Source organism: Macrobrachium nipponense, chromosome 17 (genome assembly GCF_015104395.2).
Source record: "Macrobrachium nipponense isolate FS-2020 chromosome 17, ASM1510439v2, whole genome shotgun sequence".
Classification (NCBI taxonomy): Eukaryota; Metazoa; Arthropoda; class Malacostraca; order Decapoda; family Palaemonidae; genus Macrobrachium; species Macrobrachium nipponense.
The window spans coordinates 53,101,799-53,123,434 of NC_087210.1; the positions used below are offsets into that span (position 1 = coordinate 53,101,799).

Consider the following 21,636-nt stretch of genomic DNA (forward strand, 5'->3'; position numbering starts at 1 on the left):
TTGTGATTTATGGTGAATTTCTGAAAACAAAATATCTTTCTTTCTTCCCTCCGCGCGCCGTTTCGCGGCCGAAAATCTCCGAAATGCGTAGATCGCATTATCCTAATATTTGCTCCTTTTCATATTAGCCGTTTTATACAGTTTCATATATCAAAATGTGCGTAAATTCATGAAGAATACAACAAAAAATAATTAAAGGTTGTAGCTTTTCTCATATCTGAAATATCTGCATATAAATTACGGTAATTGGAAAAAATACTACGTACGGTCAACTTTGACGCAATTAAAATGGTCAAAAAACGTAATTGTAAGCTAAATCTCTTACGGCGTAGTAATATTCATTTATTTATCTTCATTTTGAAACAAATTTGAAGTCTCTAGAACAATATTGTGATTTATGGTGAATTTCTGAAAAAAATATCTTTCTTCCCTCCGCGCGCCGCTTCGCGGCCGAAAATCTCCGAAATGCGTAGATCGCATTATCCTAATATTTGCTCCTTTTCATATTAGCCGTTTTATAGAGTTTCATATATCAAAATGTGCGCAAATTCATGAAAAATACAACAAAAAATAATTAAAGGTTGTAGCTGTTTCCATTTCCGAAATATGTGCATATAAAAAAATATATATAAAAATTTCGACATTCGGTCAACTTTAACTCGTCCGAAATGGTCAAAATCTGCAATTTTAATCTAAAACTCTTGCAGTATCATAATATTCAGTCATTTGTCTTAATTTTGAAACAAATTGGAAGTCTCTAGAACAATATTGTGATTTACGGTGAAGGTTGAATTTTTGAAAAAAATATTTTTTTGCGTCCGCGCGTTACGAATTCGTACATCATTTTGTGATAATATTTTTCCGGTGTTGCTTTCCTTTTAATTGTTTACAATGTGTTATATATCAAAATGATCGCAATTTAGTGTACAATACAACGCAAAAAAAAAGTAACTGGTTAGCTTTGACCGTTTTCTGCACAGCGTGATTTGAATACAATTATGTATGAATTTTTTTTTTTCGCTACCATATATCGAATTATTTACATATTATAATGATATTATTTTTCATTTCTGATGGTTGCATTCTAAACTTCAGGCAATGACAAAAAAAGGAGCCAAAAATGAACTCTTAATCTTCAAAAGTATGCGCGCTGTAATTTTTGAAAAAATTTTTTCCACTTCCGCGCTCACTCCAAACCGGGCCCGGCATACGGGAGACGTTTTGATTTTTAGGGCTTCGGCGTAAGAGGGTTAATAGAGGTGGCTACTGCCCTGATGTCATGGGCTTTAGGGAATGAATCAGGGTTAGCTTGTTTGATAAAATACTGGATTTGTTGCCTAATCCCTTTTATTGAAATAGTGCCACCTTTTTCCCTCATGAAGAGGGGGCCTGAGGATCTAGATGTCCTGGACAGATAAGCTCGTAAGGTCGTCACCGGACAAAGAGAAGGGTCTTGTGGAAGAGGGAGGACCTTCCAAGGGGCCCATCTCATTAAGGGGTTCTCATTCTTTGCCAAAAAGCTACGATCTGGAGATAGTAGGACTTCTCCTGGGGGGAGGAATTCTACATGTCCAGAGGCTCTGGAAAGGGCTGACAGTTCTGATATTCTGGCTCCTGAAGCCAGGCTTAGTAAAAATAATGTTTTTCTTAATAACATTAGATAGTTACATGAATCGTTGTCAGTATCTGAAGCCAGTTTGAGAACGCCATTCAAGAACCATGAAACTGAACTAGGCCTTTCTGAAGGTCTGAGCCTAGCACAGGCTTTAGGAATAGACGTAAAGTAGGAGTCTGTTAAGTCTATCTTAAAGCCAAACTGGAAAATTTTCTTTAAAGCTGACTTATTAGTGGTAATAGTACTAGCTGCTAGACCTTTTTCAAACAGGGATCTGAAAAAGGATATAGCTTAATTAACTGTCATGGTTCGGGTGTTTGTTTCCTTCAGGAAATTTGCCAGTTTCTTAACAGCAGCATCGTACTGGTGTAAAGTTGACTCCCTCTTATCTGATTCTAGGAAAAGGATATTCTGGGGATCAATATTTGCATCTCTCTTAGCCGCAAACTTCATGAAGTCCATAAAGTTAGGGTTTTGAGAATTCCTGAGGAAGCGAACACAGTCCTCATTTGTACTGACTGAGATAGTTTGGGATTGGGAATCCGTCGAGGTCGGAGACCCAACTCCAGGAGGAGAGGAATACCAGTTGCTCTTGGGCCAATCCGGGGCTACTAGAGCTACTTGTCCCTTGAATGTCCTGAGTTTGCTCAGGATTTTCAATAGAAGATTCACTGGAGGAAAGATGTATATCTTCCTCCACTGGTTCCAATCTATGGACATGGCATCTATGGCATAAGCCAGAGGGTCCAGGTTGGGGGCCACATAGCAAGGGAGCTTGTGGTTCGCTTGAGATGCGAAAAGATCCACCTGGAGACCTGGGACCCTTTGGCATATCCACTGGAATGAGCGCTTGTCCAGGGACCACCGATTCTAGAGGAACTGATCGAGACAGGGCGTCTGCTATCACGTTCCTTACTCCCGCCAGATGAGTGGAGGATAGATGCCATTTGTACTTGGTTGCTAGAGAGAAAATGGCTATCATGACATGGTTCACGTGCTTTGACTTGGATCCTCCCCTGTTGATACAGTGTACCACTACTGCGCTGTTCAAAACCAGCTTTATATGGGAATTCTTGGCTGGTAGAAGCCTCTTCAGAGTGAGGAAAACTGCCATGGCTTCCAATACGTTTATGTGAAGCCGGCGGAACTGAGGCGACCAAGTCCCTTGAACTTTCTTGAATTGGGAGTATCCTCCCCATCCGCTTAGAGAGGCGTCCATATGGATAACCAACGCCGGAGGAGGGAACTGGAGAGGAACTGATTTGGACAGATTCTTGGACTCCGCCCAGGGGCGGAGATGTTTGCGAAGAATCGGCGGAATTACTGACAACTTGTCTCGAGATTTGACATTTGCTCTTGAGCGCCAAACTCAATTTATATCCTTCAATTTTGCTTTCAACAGAACGTCTGTGACTGATGCAAACTGGAGGGAACCTAGGATCCTTTCCTGGTTCCTCCTTGATGACTGTTTGCATTTGAGGAATTGCCTTATTGACTTGGCTATTTCTTTCCTTTTGACCAATGGAATTGACAGAGTGTGGGAGTTCAGGTCCCACTGAATGCCGAGCCACTGAAAACGAGACTCCGGCGTTAGCCTGGATTTGGTCTTGTTTATTTGGAACCCCAGATGTTACAGAAACTGAATTACTTTGCCTGTGGCTTTGAGGCATTCCTCAACGGTTGTTGCCCAAATGAGCCAATCGTCGAGGTACGCTACTACCATTATCCCTTGTGATCTCAGTTGTTGGACCACTGATTCCGCTATTTTCGTGAACACCCTGGGGGCTACGTTAAGCCCGAAGGGCATCACTTTGAAAGAGAATGCCTGGTCTCCTAGCCTGAAGCCTAGATATGTCTCGCGACTGGGATATGATAGTATGCGTCTGTAAGATCGATAGAGGTGGTGACGGCCCCACGGGGAAGTAAGGTCTGCACCTGCGAGATAGTCAGCATTTTGAATTTGTCGCAACGAATGAATAAGTTTAGACGGGACAAGTCTAAGATTATTCTTCGTTTTGTTGAGCCTTTCTTTGGCACGCTGAACAAGCGTCCTTGAACTCTTTAAATGTTTGACTCTTGATACTACCCCTTTCTGAAGGAGCTCCTGTGCATACTCTTTCAATTCCTTTGTTGGTACTTGAAGGAATGTTTTGGATGGAGGAGGACCCTTGATCCAACTCCATCCCAGCCCTTTGGACACAATGCTTTGTGCCCAATTGCTGAATCTCCACCGGTGTCGGAAGAGGAACAGCCTCCCTCCTACCTGAAGGTTGTCACTGGGTCTGAGCAGGACGTGCTCCGCGCCCTCCACGGAAATGTCTCCCCCTGTTGGGTGCCCTTCCGCCACCCCTCTGTCGATATGTACCCCTAGCTCTGCTTCCCCTTCCAAACCTATTGATGGCTTGGAACGCCTGGCCTTCGAACACAGGAATGAAGGCTGGGGAAACAGCGTAGGAGGTCGAGGGCTGGTTCTGGGACGTCAACAGGAGGATGGGCTGGCTCTGGTTCTTGGAAGTCGACGGTTGCATGGATTGTGATACTGGGACTGCCTGGACGAACTGTTGTTGCTGCTGTGCCTGGAAGGTTGGGAACTTCCTAGGTTTCTTTAATTTCTTAGAACCAGAGGGGGTGCTTTCTGGCTTCCTTTTGCTAGAAAGTCCCCAGCGGACCTTAAGGCTCTGGTTGAGCCTGGTCGCTTCGTGATGGACCTCGTTTACTGCAGACTCAGGGAAGAGGTCAGCTGCCCAGATCGAAGACGAGAGCAGCTTGTTAGGCTCATGCCTTATGGTGGCTTCCTGCAGGATATGTTTCCTGCAGTTTCGTCTTGCTACTACGAAGTCGTACAGATCAGACTGTACGGTCTGCGTCTGAGCCTTAGCTAGAAGCTTAAACAGAGGCTCCGTACCATATGTCATGGTGGCAACCTCTGTCATTACTAAGGCATTAAGGGTCCTCCCTAACCTGATCCTTGCGTCGAACTCTGCTTGGATCAGGTTGTCCGGTAGTCTTGGGAGTCTCTCCCCAAACTGTTCGATAGCACAGTCCGGTTTGAGCTTCCCGACCGTAAAAGAAGCTGGAAGGTCAGCCCAGAGGTCCTCAGCAGCTGGGAAGAGTAGGGACGTCGGGTCCGACTCTCTCGAGGGAGAGGCTCGTCTTTCATGGCGGCCTGGATAGTTACTTCCACAATTTTTGTGGAGAAGGGGAGTGGTGCCTCCTCTTCTGCCACAAAGATTGTGAATGGGCTCTTGAATGCTTGAAGTTTGGTGTTGGTACAGTCCCATTCTTCAAGGCACCTCACCCATTCTCTCTGGGCTTGCTCCCGACTGTAAATTACAGTCTCTTTCGGGATCTTATCCTCTCTGTTCAGAGCTGCCTCCGTGAATCTAGCATACCCCATAAAAGGTGGTTGAAGATCGGCGGGGTGGAACTCGAAGTCCTCGATGCGATGAGTTCCACAGTCCGGGATCGAGATCATTCCATCCTTGAAGGGTGCGAAGGCTGCTACCCTCCAAGGATTACTCATAGTGAATGGGGGGAAGAGAGTCGTAGTCCAGCATTGGGGTTACTCCGGCGCCTGCCAGAGGAAGAACTGCTGGGGGATGTTCCCTCAGGCCCGCTAGCAAGTTTTCCTGGTTCGTCAGCCGATCCGAGATGTTCTGGATCAACTGACCGGATTGTGCAAACGAGGTGGAGATTTGGGCAAGCATTTGATCAAGCCTGTCATTCATCATGGCCCCCACCATGTTCCCCACCTGTTGCATCACCCCTGCTGTAAAGGAGTCAGGATCGAAGGGGCCAGAGGTACTGGTCGCAGTAGGGGTCTTCGGACGAGCTCCGGTGGACGTTGAAGGTACTGGCTCGGTGGGAGAGCAGACCTTCTCTTTAGAGGACTTGCCCCTAGGTCCTTTAGAGTGCGAAGAAGAAAATGACTTCGCTTTCTCTGCTCCGGGATGGTGAGCCGGAGACTTATGAGATGATGAGGCCGAAGTCTTCTTATAAGACGACCTCTCAAGGGTTTTTTGTTCGCGTTGTCCTTTCACTTTAGGAACAACCGAGGCGTAAGACGTCCTAGCCAGAATATCCGATCCAGAAAAACCTTGAAAAGAAGTGGAAGAAGGGACAGGAGACGAAGATCCGGATGCGCCCAAGGGAAGCCCTTGAGCGCCCAGCAAACCTACCTCAACCATCAACTCACCTTCCCCTACCGTCATAGGTTCCACGTTAAGGTCCAGGGTGGCAACGTCCTCCGTGATCTCCGGGGCTCCCCCCTCCGCCAAGGCCTGCGCCACTTGCAGCTGGATGGCAGCTATAGCCAGAGGTGCCGCAACAGGGTCGACGTAGCCGGTCGACTTGCCGCCTGGGAAGATGCGGACAGCCATATTCTTGTCTAAAATGTACGGCTGCCCCTTCGACACGTTCTTCCCAAAACCACCTACCCAGGCTTTCAGGGTAGCCGACGCGGCGTCCATCACGGTGGTAGCCTGAAATAAAGGGTCATTGTAGTCCTTACAACGAAGCCCCGAAGATACATCATTATCCGACAGTATATGCCAAGAACAGAGACGATACCTACACCGGTATATACTTACTCCGGTAGAAAACTGATCCACTAGCTCGTAGCAAATGGAGCAGGCTTCATGGTGCCACACGATCAAGTCATTATGGCGGACAGCACAGGGAGCGTGGGTCCGGCAGACCTCATGACCGCAGGGGTCCTGCAGGACGGCGTTACATCCTGCCTCCTGACAGTTGGTAGCCTGTAAGTGAACAGATACATGAGTATCCGCAGATACTAACAGGACTACCCGCTAAGAGATATGAAGCTCCGCTGCATGCCGGAGTGAAATGAATTTTTGGGCATAATCCTCTCCTGTAATCCGTGTGAGAGAGTCCGTTGGACTCGGTAAACTGGCTTGAAAAACTCCTGTACACCAGAGCGAAGATTTCCGCCAAACCAGATACCTGCTCATACACATGTAGTACACCAAGGTGAGGGTACAACACAGCGGAGAACGTGAGAAGATTATCCATAAAGTTAAAGAAATTAAACTAAAACAAAAGAAATAACAATGTATGCGGAGCCTAGCTCCGCTGTAGAACCCTTCCGCCAACCCACGGAGCACACGGATGGTGAGCGGGTGCTCCGCCGGAAAAACGAAAGAGATTACAACAATCATATACAGGCAGTCCCCGGGTTACGACGGGGGTTCCGTTCTTGAGACGCGTCGTAAGCCGAAAATCGTCGTAAGCCGGAACGACGCTTGGAAATATGTCTTAAACTAATAAAAAGTTATAAAAACCTTACTTGTAATCCTTTGGTTACACTACATGTTGTTTCCTGTAGTTTTATGTACAACCTGGAGTTATTTTCATAAAAGAATGCTGGTTCTTGAAGGTAAAAACTATTGTAATCCTCTGGTGACACTACATTCTTGAAGTTTTATGTACAACCTGGAGTGATTTTGCCAAATCTTGAGGGCTACAAGAACAGCTGATTACTATTTACGTATCATATAGACTAATTAAAGTAAACGTATCTTTAAATAGGCTTATATATTAGTATCAACAAAACATTTCCTGCTATGAGTCAGAGGCCGTTTAATGAAACGAACACTTCTCTGTCCTATCTGTTCAGAAAATAAATGTAACGTCAATCCCCGAGACGGTGACCATTGTTGCCAAGGCGTCTCTCTCTCTCTCTCTCTCTCTCTCTGATCAAATTACACTGGAACTTTGACATACGATTGCCCTAATATACGAATGTTTTGAGATACAACAGAAAATTTGCGAAAATATAAGCTTTGATATACAACGAAATATTTGAGATACGATTTTGCGATGAGTGTTAGTTGTATAGGCGACCGATAATGGCGTTCAGTCTGTTGTTTGTTGGTGCTGCATGGTAACACGTCGTTGTTTAGTTTCGTTGTATATTTGCGCCTATTTTTCGTGTTATTTTGTCTATTTTATTATTAACCATGGGTCTCAAAGCTAAAAACAAAGCAGGTGATAAGAAAAAACCCAAGAAAATGATTTCGATGGAAGCAAAACATGAAATTATAGCAAAGCATAAAACCTTCCAAAGGCATCACCATTATTTCTAAACTACAAACTGATTAAAATAAAAAAATAAAAATGAGTTTAGCAATGTTATTTCATTTGTGTTTATTACGTATTATTAGTGTACATACGTAAATAAAAAGAGAACAAATCGTCCCTGCCACCCTTCCCTACCTCTTCCCCCTGCTGGCCTCACGTCATCTTTCGTTGTGGTAAGTAAAATTCCTTTCTTTTTTTTAATTGATTTTATTAACATTTATTATCTATCACATTGCTATGTTATTTTATCATTATGTGTGTTATTACTCGTTTATTTGTGTATAAATTGTGTATATTATAGATAATTTAGCTGTGTTTAGGTGTGGTTTCATACCGCTAGAACGGATTAATACATTATTACATTATTTTAAATGGGAAAAAATGCTTTGAGGATACAACTGTTTTGATATACAAACGATGGTAACGGAACAAATTAAATTCGTATGTCAAGGTTCCAGTGTACTGGATAATGTCTCTCTTTGGATACTTCGATTTTGCCAAATCTTGAGGGCTACAAGAACAGTTGATTACTATTTACGTATCATATGACTAATTAAAGTAAACGTATCTTTAAATAGGATATATTAGTATCAACAAAACATTTACTGGCATGAGTCAGAGGCCGTTTAACGAAACGAACACTTCTCTGGTTTCCTTACTCGGAGCGTCGGAAGACGCCTCAGCTCTCTCTCTCTCTCGCTCTCTCTCTCTCTCTCTCTCTCTCTCTCTCTCTCATCTCTCTTCTCTCTCTCTCATTGTAATCTAACCAGAAACTTCGTTTTGTTATTATTACTGGAAACAAGCAATGATTTTTTTTCATTATTTGTGCTTTTGGACTGTTATATGTAAACTTTGCGCACCGCAAAGCTAGTATGTATTCATTCGCTCGGAAAACTAGTTTCCGGCATATGAGGCGTCACTAAAAAACATAGAAAAAATACGACATAAAAAGTGTCGAAAATCATCATAACCTCAAAACATTTTTGTTGTAATCTAACCAGAAACTTATTTTTTATTAATATACTGTACTAAACTATAAAGGAGTTTTCTGGGCTCAGCTCGTGTCGGCCTATGAAAGGATCCTTAATATCATTCTTTCTAGGTAAAATTAATCTAAAATTACCAGAGAAAAACAAATTAAGAAAATGTCAGTAAACTGACTCGCTCACTCTTAAAAAGAAGTGTCGGTATGGTAATAGGGGCGAGTGGGAATCACTACCACGAGACATTCACCAATTAGAAACTTCCAATCAGAATCCCCTTAAGAGAGAGCTGATACCAACGGGCGATGCAGCCGTTACTACTACTACTAGAGGACGCCACGGACAGCAGCGCCCCTAGCGGACATCCTTAATCATTAGCACTAGCGTCCAGACGCATTATTTTTTATGTAGCTGTGCCTTATTTCTGGGATTTATTCCTATTCTTCCACTCCATGGAACGCTCTGCAATTGCAACGGCTAAGTTAAGTAACTCATAAGTAATGTTCTACTGCATTTTTATCTTTCCGGGTACCAGTATTTTCCTCCTCCAATAGGTCATATACGGTTTCCCGGTTGTCTCGTGGTGGCGCCATGCTGCCTCGTTAAGAATTCCCGGTCCTCCATACTGGGACTTCTTATACTTATGGGCTTACTATATTACGTTCATTGTCTTTTACATCGAGTTTAGCTAGTTTAGCCCCCCTACCATTTCTCTTAGTTTGGTATTTAGGGCTATTATTCTTATTCCTGCCCAGCATCCCGGCTCTTGCTCTTCATCGTCTTTCGCTGGCTCCGAGTAGGCTTCTGTTTCTTGGAACAGTCTGTCCTCCTCCTGGGCTTCTTTCTCTTTTACTAAAAGTGTCTTTTCCATCTTTTCGATGTAATATATATATATTGGGTGTTAGGCTAGCCTAGGTGCATGTTCCTTGTATTGGTACAGCCTGGTTCACGTGGCCCTCCCACGTTGTGTTGCTCGCGTGGCCTAGGCCACTTGCGGTCACGTGTTCCATCGCACCTTACCCTTGCCCCTGCCCTCCCTACCTGGTATAGGGAGGTGCTGGGGGACCCCTTGGTTGTCATGACAACCTCAGTCGCCTTCTCTCTCCCTCTCTGAGGTGGCCAGGGGTTCCTCCCAGCGGGGGGTATAGGGCGACCACTCATGAGGTACCGGGTCTCCGAGCGGGTAGTCGGTGAGGCGGGGAGGAGTAGCCATCCCCCCCCCCCTCTCTCTCTCCCGCCGTGTTACGCCGAGACCTTCCTCCCCCCCCTCCCCAGAAACCCCAGTTGCTCAGCCACCTTCCCTCGCTATAACGAAAGAGCCTTCCGTCGCAGCCGGTGGGCACCTTTTGGTTATAGATTACTGCTCCGCCAGCGGGCGGGGTGGGCTCTACTAGTGTCGGTTGCTTGCCTACTATATCCTTACATCTCTCCCCCGCTACCGGAAGGGAGCTTGCTTCTTACCCGGGCACTCTTCTAGTAGACGGGTGGAGAAAGGTTTGTTATTATTGTTATTTTAAGGATATACCCTAATTTTACGATGAATTGTTTAATTTTATTATTTATATATATCTACCATCCCGCCATTTTCCGTCGTGGTTTCCATTTACCACCCCTCCTGGTTGGTTTCTTTTTGTGTCCCCCCCGCCATCAGCGGAGCTATAGCCTAGGACACCCAACCAACCTTGTTACCACACGTATTATGGCGGGGCTCTGGTTTAATCTAACTTTATCGCTCCGGCACCAGCGGAGCAACTGTTAGGCTGTAAGTGTTCTCCTGATAACTCATGTATCTTTTCCACTTACAGGCTACCAACTGTCAGGTCCCGGCGTGCAACGCGACGTTGTACGACCCCTGCGGCCACGATGAGTGCAGGTCTCACGCCCCTTGTGCCACATCATTCAACGAGATGATCGTCTGGCACCCAGAAGCCTGCGCCATCTGCTACGACCTAGTCGGTCAGCTGGGAGAGGGGGTAAGTCCATTATAGGCTTCCTTTTCATTTTACTAACAACTCTTAGTCATAAGTTTGTTACCCCGTTCCGCCATTAGAAGCTCATCTCGCCCTTTCTTTCAGGCTACTGGTGTGAGGGAGGTCGCCCTCGCTACCCTGAAAGCGTGGGTGGGCGGCTTCGGGAAGAACGCCGCCAAAGGCCAGCCGTACATCCTGGACAAGAACGCTGGGCCGTCCAGATTTCCGTCCCTGCGGGCAAGTCAACTGGGTATGTTGACCCCTTGTCCGCAGCCACCCCTCTAATAGCCTCCATCCAGCAAGATCTCCAGCAATCTTTTGGGGTCGTAGCTTCCCAGGAGTCGGTCCCGGACGTCGCGCTGCCCTGGACCTAAACATCAAGCCATGGCGGTAGGGGCAGAGGATGTTGGTTGAGGTAGGTGTGTCGGGCGCCCAAGGTCTTTCCTTGGGTGCTCCTGGATCTTCTCCTGTCCCTTCCTCGAGCGCTTCTTTCCAAGGCTTTGTGGGATCTGAGATCCCTACCACCCGCTCTCCCGCTCTCTCTGTACCCCAAAGGTGAAGGGACAGAGAGAACCGAAGACTCTATCTAAGACAACTTCTAGAAGTCGTCTTCGTCTTCTTTTCGGCTAGGAAGTCTTCGACTTCCTACGCGCCGCGGTGAAAGCCAAGCCGAGTTCTTCTCACTCGAAGAGCTCTAGAAGCAAGGCTTCTAAGGAGAAGGCTCGCGCTCCCGCCGAGCCAATGCCTTCTCCTGCCTCCACCGCTTCCACTCCGGCAACGCCGGTGGGAGGAGCAGGACCTAGCACCTTTGATCCCACTGCCTTCTCAGCAGTGGTGATGCAACAGCGGTGGGCGAGTTGGTTGGCTCGCAAGTCTCCGCCCTGGGGACGAGATTTGAGCAGATGTTCGCACAACTGTCGAGCACTCTGTCTCAATCAGGCCAGTCCATACAAGATCTCTCTAACAGGGTTAGAGAGAATGAGGACCGAGTAGCTGGGTCTCTCAGGTCCCTCTTCCAGTCTCCCCAGTGCCAAGCACTGGCATTCTCCAGCTCCCGCCATACGACTCTCTGCCAGCTTTCTCCATGGAGAATCCATGGAGAGTAGCTGCCTACGTCCTTTTAAGGATGGGATGATTCTCTATCCCGGAGTGGGAACTCGGAGGATTGAGGACTTCGAGTTTTACCCTCCGGGTCTGACGCAGCCTTTCATCGGTTATGCTAGGCTGACTGTTACGGCTCTTACTAGGGAAGACAAGATCTCTAGGGAGTCTGTTTCTATACAGTAGGGATCATGCCCAGCGGGAATGGGTTCACTGCCTTGAGGACTGGGAGTGCACGAACACTAAGCTCCAGGCCTATAAGAGTCCTTTTACTATTTTCGCGACGGAAAGGAAGAGAGGCTTCTCTTCCGTTCGCCACAGAAAATAGTAGAGAAGACCCTTCAGGCAGTCCTCAAGGATGAGCCCATGCCACAGTTAAGAGAGGCGGAGTCTACTTCTCCGCTCTTCCCGGCTTTCGGAGAATTGTGGGGGAGAAACTTGCCAGCTACGTTCACGCTTGGTAAGCTCAAACCGGACTGCGCCATGGACCAGTTCGGCGAGAAGCTGCCAAGGCTGCCTGATTCCCTGATTCAGGCAGAGTTCGACGCGCGAACCAGGTTTGGCAGGTCCCTCAATTCTCTTATAAAATAACAGAAATGGCTGCTCTCTCATATGCGACGGAACCGCTGTTTAAGATCTTGGTTGGCAAAATCCCAGTTTCAGACGGTCCTAACAGATGCTTTTCGACTTCTTCCAAGCTAGGAGGAATTGCCGAAAGCACGTTCTGCAGGAGTTGCAACTATTAGGCACGAGCCTAATAGACTCTTGACTTCTAGCATGTGGGGAGCGGATCTCTTCCCAGAGTCCGCTGTTAATGAAGTGCACCACGAGGCCTGCTAGGCTCAACCAGAGCCTTAGAAGCTAGGTGGGGTATTTCGTCAAGAGGAAACAAGAATCCGTCCCCACTGCTGGTAAGAAACAAAAGAGGCTGGTAAGAGGTTCCAAGCCGTTATCAGAAACCACCAGCAACAGCAGCAATTTGTGCAGGCCGTCCCGGTTTACCCAACATGGACAACCTGCTAGTTCGAAACAGAACCAGCCCATCCTCCTGTTGTCTCTCAATCCAGCACCGTCGACCTCCTACGCAATCTCGCGGCCTTCAACCCTTCATATGAGGCTCAAGGCTACAAACAACCGAGAGGTAGGGCGAGACGGTTACTTCGCCAGCGTGGCGCAGGAAGGGCGACAAGGAGCAGGCAGTTCAGAGGAGGGCGTGGTGGTCAACCCGCCCATCAACAATGAGGCTCCCCAGGTAGGAGGGAGGCTGTTCCTCTTCCGCCACAGGTGGGGGTTCAGCAATTGGGCACAGAGCATAGTGTCCAAAGGATTGGGTTGGAGTTGGATCAAAGATCCGCCTCCAATCAAATCATTCCACCAAATACCATCAGAGGAATTGACAGATTACGCGGAGGAACTCCTTCAGAAAGGAGCTATTGCGGAGAGTCAAGCATCTAAAATTTCAAGGTCGCTTATTCAGCGTGCCAAAGAAGGCTCAACAAAAAGAAGGGTAATCTTAGATGTCAAAGCTAAACTCTTTTCATTCGTTGCGACAAGTTCAAGATGCTTACCCTCTCGCAAGTAAGGACCTTACTTCCGCGTGGAGCCGTCACATGCTCCATCGATCTTACAGACGCATACTATCATATCCCTATAGCCAGGCACTTCCGCCCATTCTAGGATTCAGGCTAGGAAATCAGACATTCTCATTCAAAGTGATGCCCTTCGGTCTGAATGTAGCCCCCAGGGTAGGGTCACGAAAATAGCAGAAGTTGGTTGTACAGCAATTGAGAACTCAGGGAATCATGGTAGCAGCATACCTCGCGACGATTGGTTGATCTGGGCACCAACCGTCGAGGAATGTCTCAAAGCCACCAAAAAGGTAGTTCACTTTCTGGAACATCTGGGGTTCCAGATAAACAAAACGAAATCCAGACTTACCCCGGAGTCTCGTTTTCAGTGGCTGGGAATCCAATGGGATTTGTCTTCCCACAATCTGTCAATTCCAGTGGCCAAACGGAGGGAAATAGCAAAATCTGTAAGGCAATTTCTCAAATGCAAACAAACATCAAGGAGAAACCAGGAGAGAATCCTAGGGTCCCTTCAGTTTGCTTCGGTAACAGATATCCTCCTGAAAGCAAGGCTAAAAGATTTAAATCGAATTTGGCGTTCGAGAGCAAACACCAAATCTCGAGACAAGCTTGTCAGTAATCCCACAGATCCTCCGCAATCAACTCCGTCCATGGTCAAAAGTAAAGAACTTAGCCAAGAAGGTACCCCTTCAATATCCCCTTCCAGTGTTAACCATTCACACGGATGCCTCCCTGTCCGGGTGGGGGGATACTCTCAGTTCAAACAGGTTCAGGGGACTTGGTCAGTTCAATTTCGCCAGCTCCACATAAACGTTCTGGAAGCAATGGCAGTATTTCTTACCTTGAAGAGACTGCTTCCCCCGAAGAAGTCTCATCTAAGGCTAGTTTTGGACAGTGCAGTGGTAGTTCATTGCATCAACAGAGGAGGGTCCAAATCCAAGCATGTGAATCATGTCATGATAGCCATCTTTGCCCTAGCAAACAAACACAAATGGCATCTGTCTGCCACTCACCTGGCGGGAGGGGTAAGAAATGTGATAGCAGACGCTCTGTCCCGGTCAGTTCCTCTGGAATCAGATGGTCTCTAGACGACGGGTCATTCCAGTGGATAAGCCTGAGAGTCCCAGGTCTCCAAGTGGATCTCTTCGACTCACAAGCGAACCACAAGCTCCCCTTGCTATGTGGCCCCCAACCTGGACCCTCTGGCTTATGCCACGGACGCCCTGTTGTTGGATTGGAATCAGTGGAGAAGAATTTATGTTTTTCCTCCAGTGAATCTCCTCTTGAAAGTCCTAAGCAAACTAAGGTCTTTCAAAGGGATAGTAGCTCCTGATTGCACCGGACTGGCCCAAGAGCAACTGGTATCCTCTTCTTCTGGAATTGGGGCCTCCGACCTCAACGGATCCCCAATCCCAAACTATCACAATCAGTACAAATGAGGACTGTGTTTCGCTTCCTCAGGAATTCTCCAGACCCTAACTTTATGGACTTCATGAAGTTTGCGGCTAATAAAGATGCTAACATTGATCCACAGAATATTCTCTTCCGAGAATCAGATAAGAGAGAGTCAACCATTAGACAATATGACTCAGCTGTTAAAAAATTAGCATCTTTCCTGAAAGAATCAAACACTACAACCATGACAGTTAATCTAGCTATATCCTTTTTCAGATCCTTGTTTGAAAAAAGGTTTAAGCAGCTAGCACTATTACCAATCATAAATCGGCTTTGAAGAAGATCTTTCAAGTAAGGTTTTCAGATAGATCTGACTGAATCTTATTTCACGTCTATCCTAAAGCCTGTGCTAGACTTAGACCTTCTCAAAGGCCTACTGCAGTTTCATGGTTCTTAATGATGTCCTCAAAACTAGCTTCAGATACTGACAACTCGTCTTGTACATTCATAATGCTCCTGAGAAAGACATTATTCTTATTAAGTCTAGCTTCAGGAGCTAGAATTTCAGAACTGTCGGCTCTATCCAGGGATGCGGGTCATGTGGAATTCCTCCCATCAGGAGAGTTCTTTACTTGCTCCGGATCGTAGCTTTTTAGCCAAAAATGAGGATCCTCTTGCAAGGTGGGCCCCTTGGAAAGTTATCCCACTTCCCCAGGATCCTTCTCTCTGCCCATATCAACTCTAAGAGCCTTTCTATCTCGTACTTCCTCAAGATCCTCAGGTGCTCTCTTCATGAGAGAAAAGGTGGGTACTTTGTCAGTAAAAAGGTATTAGGCAACAAATCCTTTACTTCATTAAACAAGCCAACCCTGATTCATTCCCAAAAGCACATGATATCAGGGGAGTAGCCACCTCAATTAATTACTTTCAACATATGAACTTTGAGGATCTTAAAAAGTATACTGGATGGAGATCCCCGACAGTCTTTAAACGTCATTATCTAAAGTCCTTGGAATCTTTAAAGTTTTCAGCAGTAGCAGCGGGAAACATTGTTTCTCCTGATACTGTATAGTAGTCGTAGTACAGATCCAGGTCTCCTTTCTACCTACATCATCCAACATGCCTCACCCTATCGCCATGCTACTCGGATAACCTAGCCTTAGCCGCTGAATCATATAGTGGATTGTCCCTTATTTTTTTGCTAGGACACCACACTTGTACTGATGGTGTACTTCAGTGTACCTACCCTTATTTTTATGCTAGGGTAGGACACAATGTGTTTTGTATATTTTGTAAATAAGTTATCTAAGTGGATCTATTTTCAAGTAAATCCCTTTTGTTTATATTACACTGCATCATTGTATTTTACTGTGGTTACTGTATTTTAAGTACTTTAAATTACTAACGTTCTGTTATATTACTGTTTATGATAAGTTAGTTTAAGTACTTAGCCTTGTATGCTATAATTGATTTACTTATATTTATATCCATCATTTTACAACTGATTTTCATTTGTCCCTTTTTTTCCCATCTTGTCTGTTTCTCTGGTACTCTTTCATAGGCCGACACGAGCTGAGCCCAGAAAAGGGATTTTGACGAAGGAAAAATCTATTTCTGGTGATTGGCTCGTGTCGCCCTATGAAAACCCACCTATGTTGTTTTCCCCCCATGCAGGACAAGATGTTTTTAGATTAAGGATGTCCGCTAGGGGCGCTGCTGTCCGTGGCGTCCTCTAGTAGTAGTAGTAACGGCTGCATCGCCCGTTGGTATCAGCTCTCTCTTAAGGGGATTCTGATTGGAAGTTCTAATTGGTGAATGTATCGTGGTAGTGATTCCCACTCGCCCCTATTTACCATACCGACACTTCTTTAAGAGTGAGCGAGTCAGTTTTACTGACATTTTCTTAATTTTGTTTTTCTCTGGTAATTTTAGATTAATTTACCTAGAAAGAATGATATTAAGGATCCTTTCATAGGGCAACACGAGCCAATCACCCAGAAATAGAATTTTTCCTTCGTCAAATCCCTTTTATCATAGTATGAGTTTTTTAAAAGCGTCGTTAACTCGGAGCGTCGGAAGCGTCAGCGTCGTAACCTCGGAACAAGCGTCGTAACCCAGGACGGATTTTTCCATTGAATATTTAAGAAAAAGCGTCGTAACCTCGGAACGTCGTAAGCCGGAACCGTCGTAACCCGGGGACCGCCTGTACAGGGGATACATGTAAGGCCTACTCCGTGATCCCCCCCAAAGAGCTGGTGGAGCCAGCTATACATGTAACGATGGGGAGGGAATAGGAGATCTAACCATAGAACGCCGGAGAAGGCCCGACGCGAGCTGGCGGGGTGGCCAACCCGACCTGAACACACCGGGACCTCCCCGAAGCTCATAGAAAACATGACCGGTCCAACACAGGAACCCCCCAAGTCCGTGACTGCCGTATCCCCCCTGGTAGGGAGGAAGAGGGGAGGGGTGCCCCGGATGGTTGCCATAGCGACTGTGAGGGAACAAGGACTAACCCTTCCTCCACGTGGGAGGAAGGAGAGGGGGGGGGGTGAACTGGGACCAGGGCGACCAGCTGGCCCGACGCGAGCGCAGGTGGACCACGAGGCGATAAATGCAACAAAACATAGCCTAGGCCGAACTGATCGCCCCTAACATGCAACCCAATAATTACATCGTAATAAAAAGAAAAGAAGGAAATCACGAGTGGGAGAAAAAGGCTAGTCTCCCCGAAGGGGGACGTGCTAACAACTCGGGAGCTGGCCTCTGCTGATACGTAAAACGGAGGGCGACGGCCAGGATGGCTGGACTAAAGAGCAATATAGCAATAAAATAAATCACAAATAAAAGAGCCCACACGCCTAAACACCTAGACAAAGGAACATGCTTGCATGACCACTAAGCTAAGGCACTGGCAAAGGATTTCCGAATGGTACGATGTAAAGCAATAGAAAGGAAGAAGAACCTTCCGTACCGCGTATAAAATATCTCATGATAAAGGCATATATACACAAGGAATAGTTACCACGGTATGGGAGACCGAAGTAGCTAACCAAAACACGAGGCGAGCCAGGCGCCAGACCAGGATGACTATTATTGGACCTAAAAAACAGTTAAAATAGCTCCTGGCTGGCTAAAATTAGCGTATAACCTTTCGGGGTACTTAACTTAGCTGCGGCGATAGCTTGGAGTTCCATCTTGAAAGCAAAGTTAATCCAAAAGTGCACAAAAACACAGAGCAAAGGTAGACACGTGCGTACGGAAGTTCGCTAACGAAAAGGATGGCCACGAGAGGCGTTGCGGTCGGCGTGGGAGGAGGTGTAGTAGTAGTTGCTGGCGCCGGCCGTGTGTCAGCTCTCTCAGGGAGGGGGATTTTGATGAAGGAGAATTCTAAATGACAAGAGGTTCGTGGTAGTGGTCTCACTCGCCCCAGCACCATACCGACACCCTCTTTTTATTTAGGGTGAGCAAGTCAGTTACTCTGACATCCCCCTATTTTTATTTTTCTCTGGTAATGTTAGTATCATTTACCTAGAAATAATGAACTTAAGGGATTATTTCGTGAAGCGACACGAACTGAGCCCAGAAATATAACTTTTCAAAATAGAATTTATTTGGTTACTTGCCTTCTGTTAAAGTAGAACCCACCCAGCCTTCCCTAGTGGCCTGTCAGGGAGAATTCTGATAAGTTCTAAAAATTTGAAACGCACCTGGTAGAGAACAGGTGTACTAGGCAGTCATCTTAGCAGCCATATGATCTTTGAATGTCAACTTGCCCATCAGCATGGAGATATAAGCTATTATTAACAGTAATTAATTAACGAAACAATAAATTCTATAATAAAAATTTATATTTTTTCATTAACAGTGGTGCCGACAGTATCATAAGGCTGGTCCTACTCAAGAAGTATTTAACCTTCTAGCAAAGAAGAGGAAATTGGAGGAGTTAACCCTAGGTGATATCTTGAGTTTATTGAGAAAACTTAAACTAACATCACTTCTCACTCGTGTCAAGTGGCAAGATTGCATTGGTAAGCTTATTATTATTATTTATTATTTTATTATTATTATTATTATTATTATTATTTATTATTATTATTATTACTATTCTTTATTATTATTATTTGCATTTCATTTCCATTTTGGTTATTTTTAAAAGGTTAAAACCCAGTATCTTATACTAATCTTACTAAAAGAAACGATTTTGTACTTTATTGTATATTTAACAGGGGTTTTATTTTACTCATGAGTACATTTAATTATTATTATTATTATTATTATTAATTATTAGTATTATTATTATTATTATTACAGGCAGTCCTTTGGTTACGACGGGGGTTCCATTCTTGAGACGCGTCGTAAGCCGAAAATCATCGTAAGCCGGAACATCGTAAAAAATCCTAAAAAAAACCTTACTTTTAATGCTTTGGGTGCATTGAAAACTATGTAAACTGCATTCTAATTGCATTTTTCATCAAAAAACCTTCAAATATTGATTATTTTGCATTTTTGGTGTCATATTTCATCTGCCAGATGATTGTTATAGGAGTCGTAATCCTGGAACATCCGTCGTAACCCTGGAAATAATATCTGATGAATATAATTGAGAAGCGCCTTAACCTAGGAATGTCGTAACCCGAACCCGTCGTAACCCGGGGATTGCCTGTATTATTATTATTATTATTATTATTATTATTATTATTATTATTATTATTTATTATCTTTCGGAAGGAGACCCTCTCATAGGCATGTTTTGTTAAAAATGACTGCTTCTTCAGCACTATTAATCTTGTAAAGGGTCTTCTCTGTCTCTCTGATGACGGCTTTCTCGTTGTTGCTTTGACTGGTGAGCAACCTACCAAAGGGCATGGTAAAATTCGGTCGAGTCATTTGATTTATTACTTATGTAATTCTCTCTCTCTCTCTCTCTCTCTCTCTCTCTCTCTCTCTCTCATCTCTTCTCTCTCTCTCTCTCTCTCTCTAACGCGACGTTTCCTCCTGATCGACAGGACATTATCAAGCGATAACTGCTGAGGGACTGAATTCCAGTGGCGAGTCCATCTCCTTTTATCGTGGTATTGCGAGCTCTTGAGTACGGTCAGAGCCTATCTTCTCCGCAGGTCGGGTTTTCATTGGTTCCTGGGAAGGTGACTCATACGGCAGGCGTTGACGAGTCTTGCAGACCTTCTCAGGTGGGGGGTATCACCGGGAGCCTCTTGATTGGCTTCTACCTGAGTGACATCACCCCTGGCATTATTCTCATGTCCGGTGTTCGTTTCATGCGCGCTGGTACTTTCGTTTGGGGGGAGGGGTGTGGTCCTCCTCACACACGTCGGTATCAGGAACGCTTCTTGGGTGGTATTAAGGGGAGGCTTTTCCTCGAGGATGAGCAGCGCTTCTAGGAGACGCAGACGTCGTGGGTCAGGTGCTCTTCCGATGATCTTAATATTCTTGACGATGTCGTCTCTCGTGATGTTGCTGTGGTGTACTACAAGGGCGTGCTGCCTAATGGCACCCTCCTGTGCGTGGCAGGAAATCCTTTTTGACAGGCACATCTTCGTCATGCCGATGTAAATCCCAGGGCATCCTTGGGCGGGGCATACGTATCGGTAGACGACGTTGGACTGCTTCAGGGGGTCTCCTACCGGCGGGGAGGAGTTGTTCTTCATCAGGAGGTCCTTCGTACGCCTATTCTTGTAGTAAATAATGAGGGACACTCTCTTTCCTTCTTACATGGGGCGGACGTGTTCCTCTATTATTTTCTTCATAGCTGCTTCGTCCTCCTTGTATTGGTGGTGCATGAAGGCTTTATAGAAAAGTTTGATATCCTCCGGGGGCGGAATGTTCCTTCTCTCTTCGTCCGTCATGTACCACTTGTCAAGGGCGGCTCGAGTTTCTCGGTTTACGAGTTTATTCGAGTACCCATTGTTAACCCTTAAACGCCGAATGGACGTATTAAACGTCGAGTCAAAATCTCCCCCGATTGCCGAATGGACGTACCATACGTCGACTCAAAAAAGTTTTTTTTTAAATTCGCGGAAAAATACTTATAGGCCTACCAGGTGAAAACTTTTGAATGGGGGATGCTGGGAGTTCACGGATCAAGGCGTTGTTTTGTTTACAATCGTTACGCAGGCGCGCAAGCGCGAATTTCTTTCTTATCGCACTAAAAAGTATCAGTGACACATCTCAAAAATTATTTCATCCCTTTGACATAATTTTTGCACCATTTTAAATTATCCGTTACATGAAGTATTATATATGAAAATGTGAGCAATTTTATGTAGAATACAACAAAAAAATACTCATGATTGTAGCTTTTATCAGTTTTGAGATATTTCCATATAAATAACAATAAGTGCCAAAATTTCAACCTTCGGTCAACTTTGACTCTACCGAAATGGTCGAAAAACGCAATTGTAAGCTAAAACGCTTATATTGTAGTGATATTCAACTATTTACCTTAATTTTGCAACAAATTGGAAGTCTCTAGCACAATATTTCGAATTATGGTGAATTTATGAAAAAACTTTTTCCTTACGTCCGCGTGGTAACTCTTCTGAAAAAAATCATACATGCGATTGTGGTAATGTTTGCACCATTTTAAAATTAGCCGTTACATAAAGTTTTATATATGGAAATGTGCGCAATTTCATGCACAATACAACTAAAAACAACCCATGGTTGTAGCTTTTATCAGTTTTGAAATATTTTCATATAAAAAATGATAAGTGACAAATTTTAAACCTTCGGTCAATTTTGACTCTACCGAAATGGTCGAAAAACGCAATTGTAAGCTAAAACTCTTATATTTTAGTAATATTCAATCATTTACCTTCATTTTGTAACAAATTGGAAGTCTCTAGCACAATATTTTGATTTAT

The 21,636-nt window shown here is 45.1% G+C and overlaps 1 protein-coding gene across 1 annotated transcript in view; it reads left to right on the top strand.

Annotated features, from left to right (window-relative positions):
- LOC135196229 (uncharacterized) overlaps nucleotides 1-21,636 on the top strand; it is a 233,984-nt gene that overhangs the window by 70,551 nt on the left and 141,797 nt on the right. Inside the window, exon 2 of the mRNA XM_064222877.1 lies at nucleotides 18,621-18,783. Within this exon, the coding sequence (XP_064078947.1) occupies nucleotides 18,621-18,783 (163 nt within the window). The remainder of the gene's footprint in view (nucleotides 1-18,620; nucleotides 18,784-21,636) is intronic.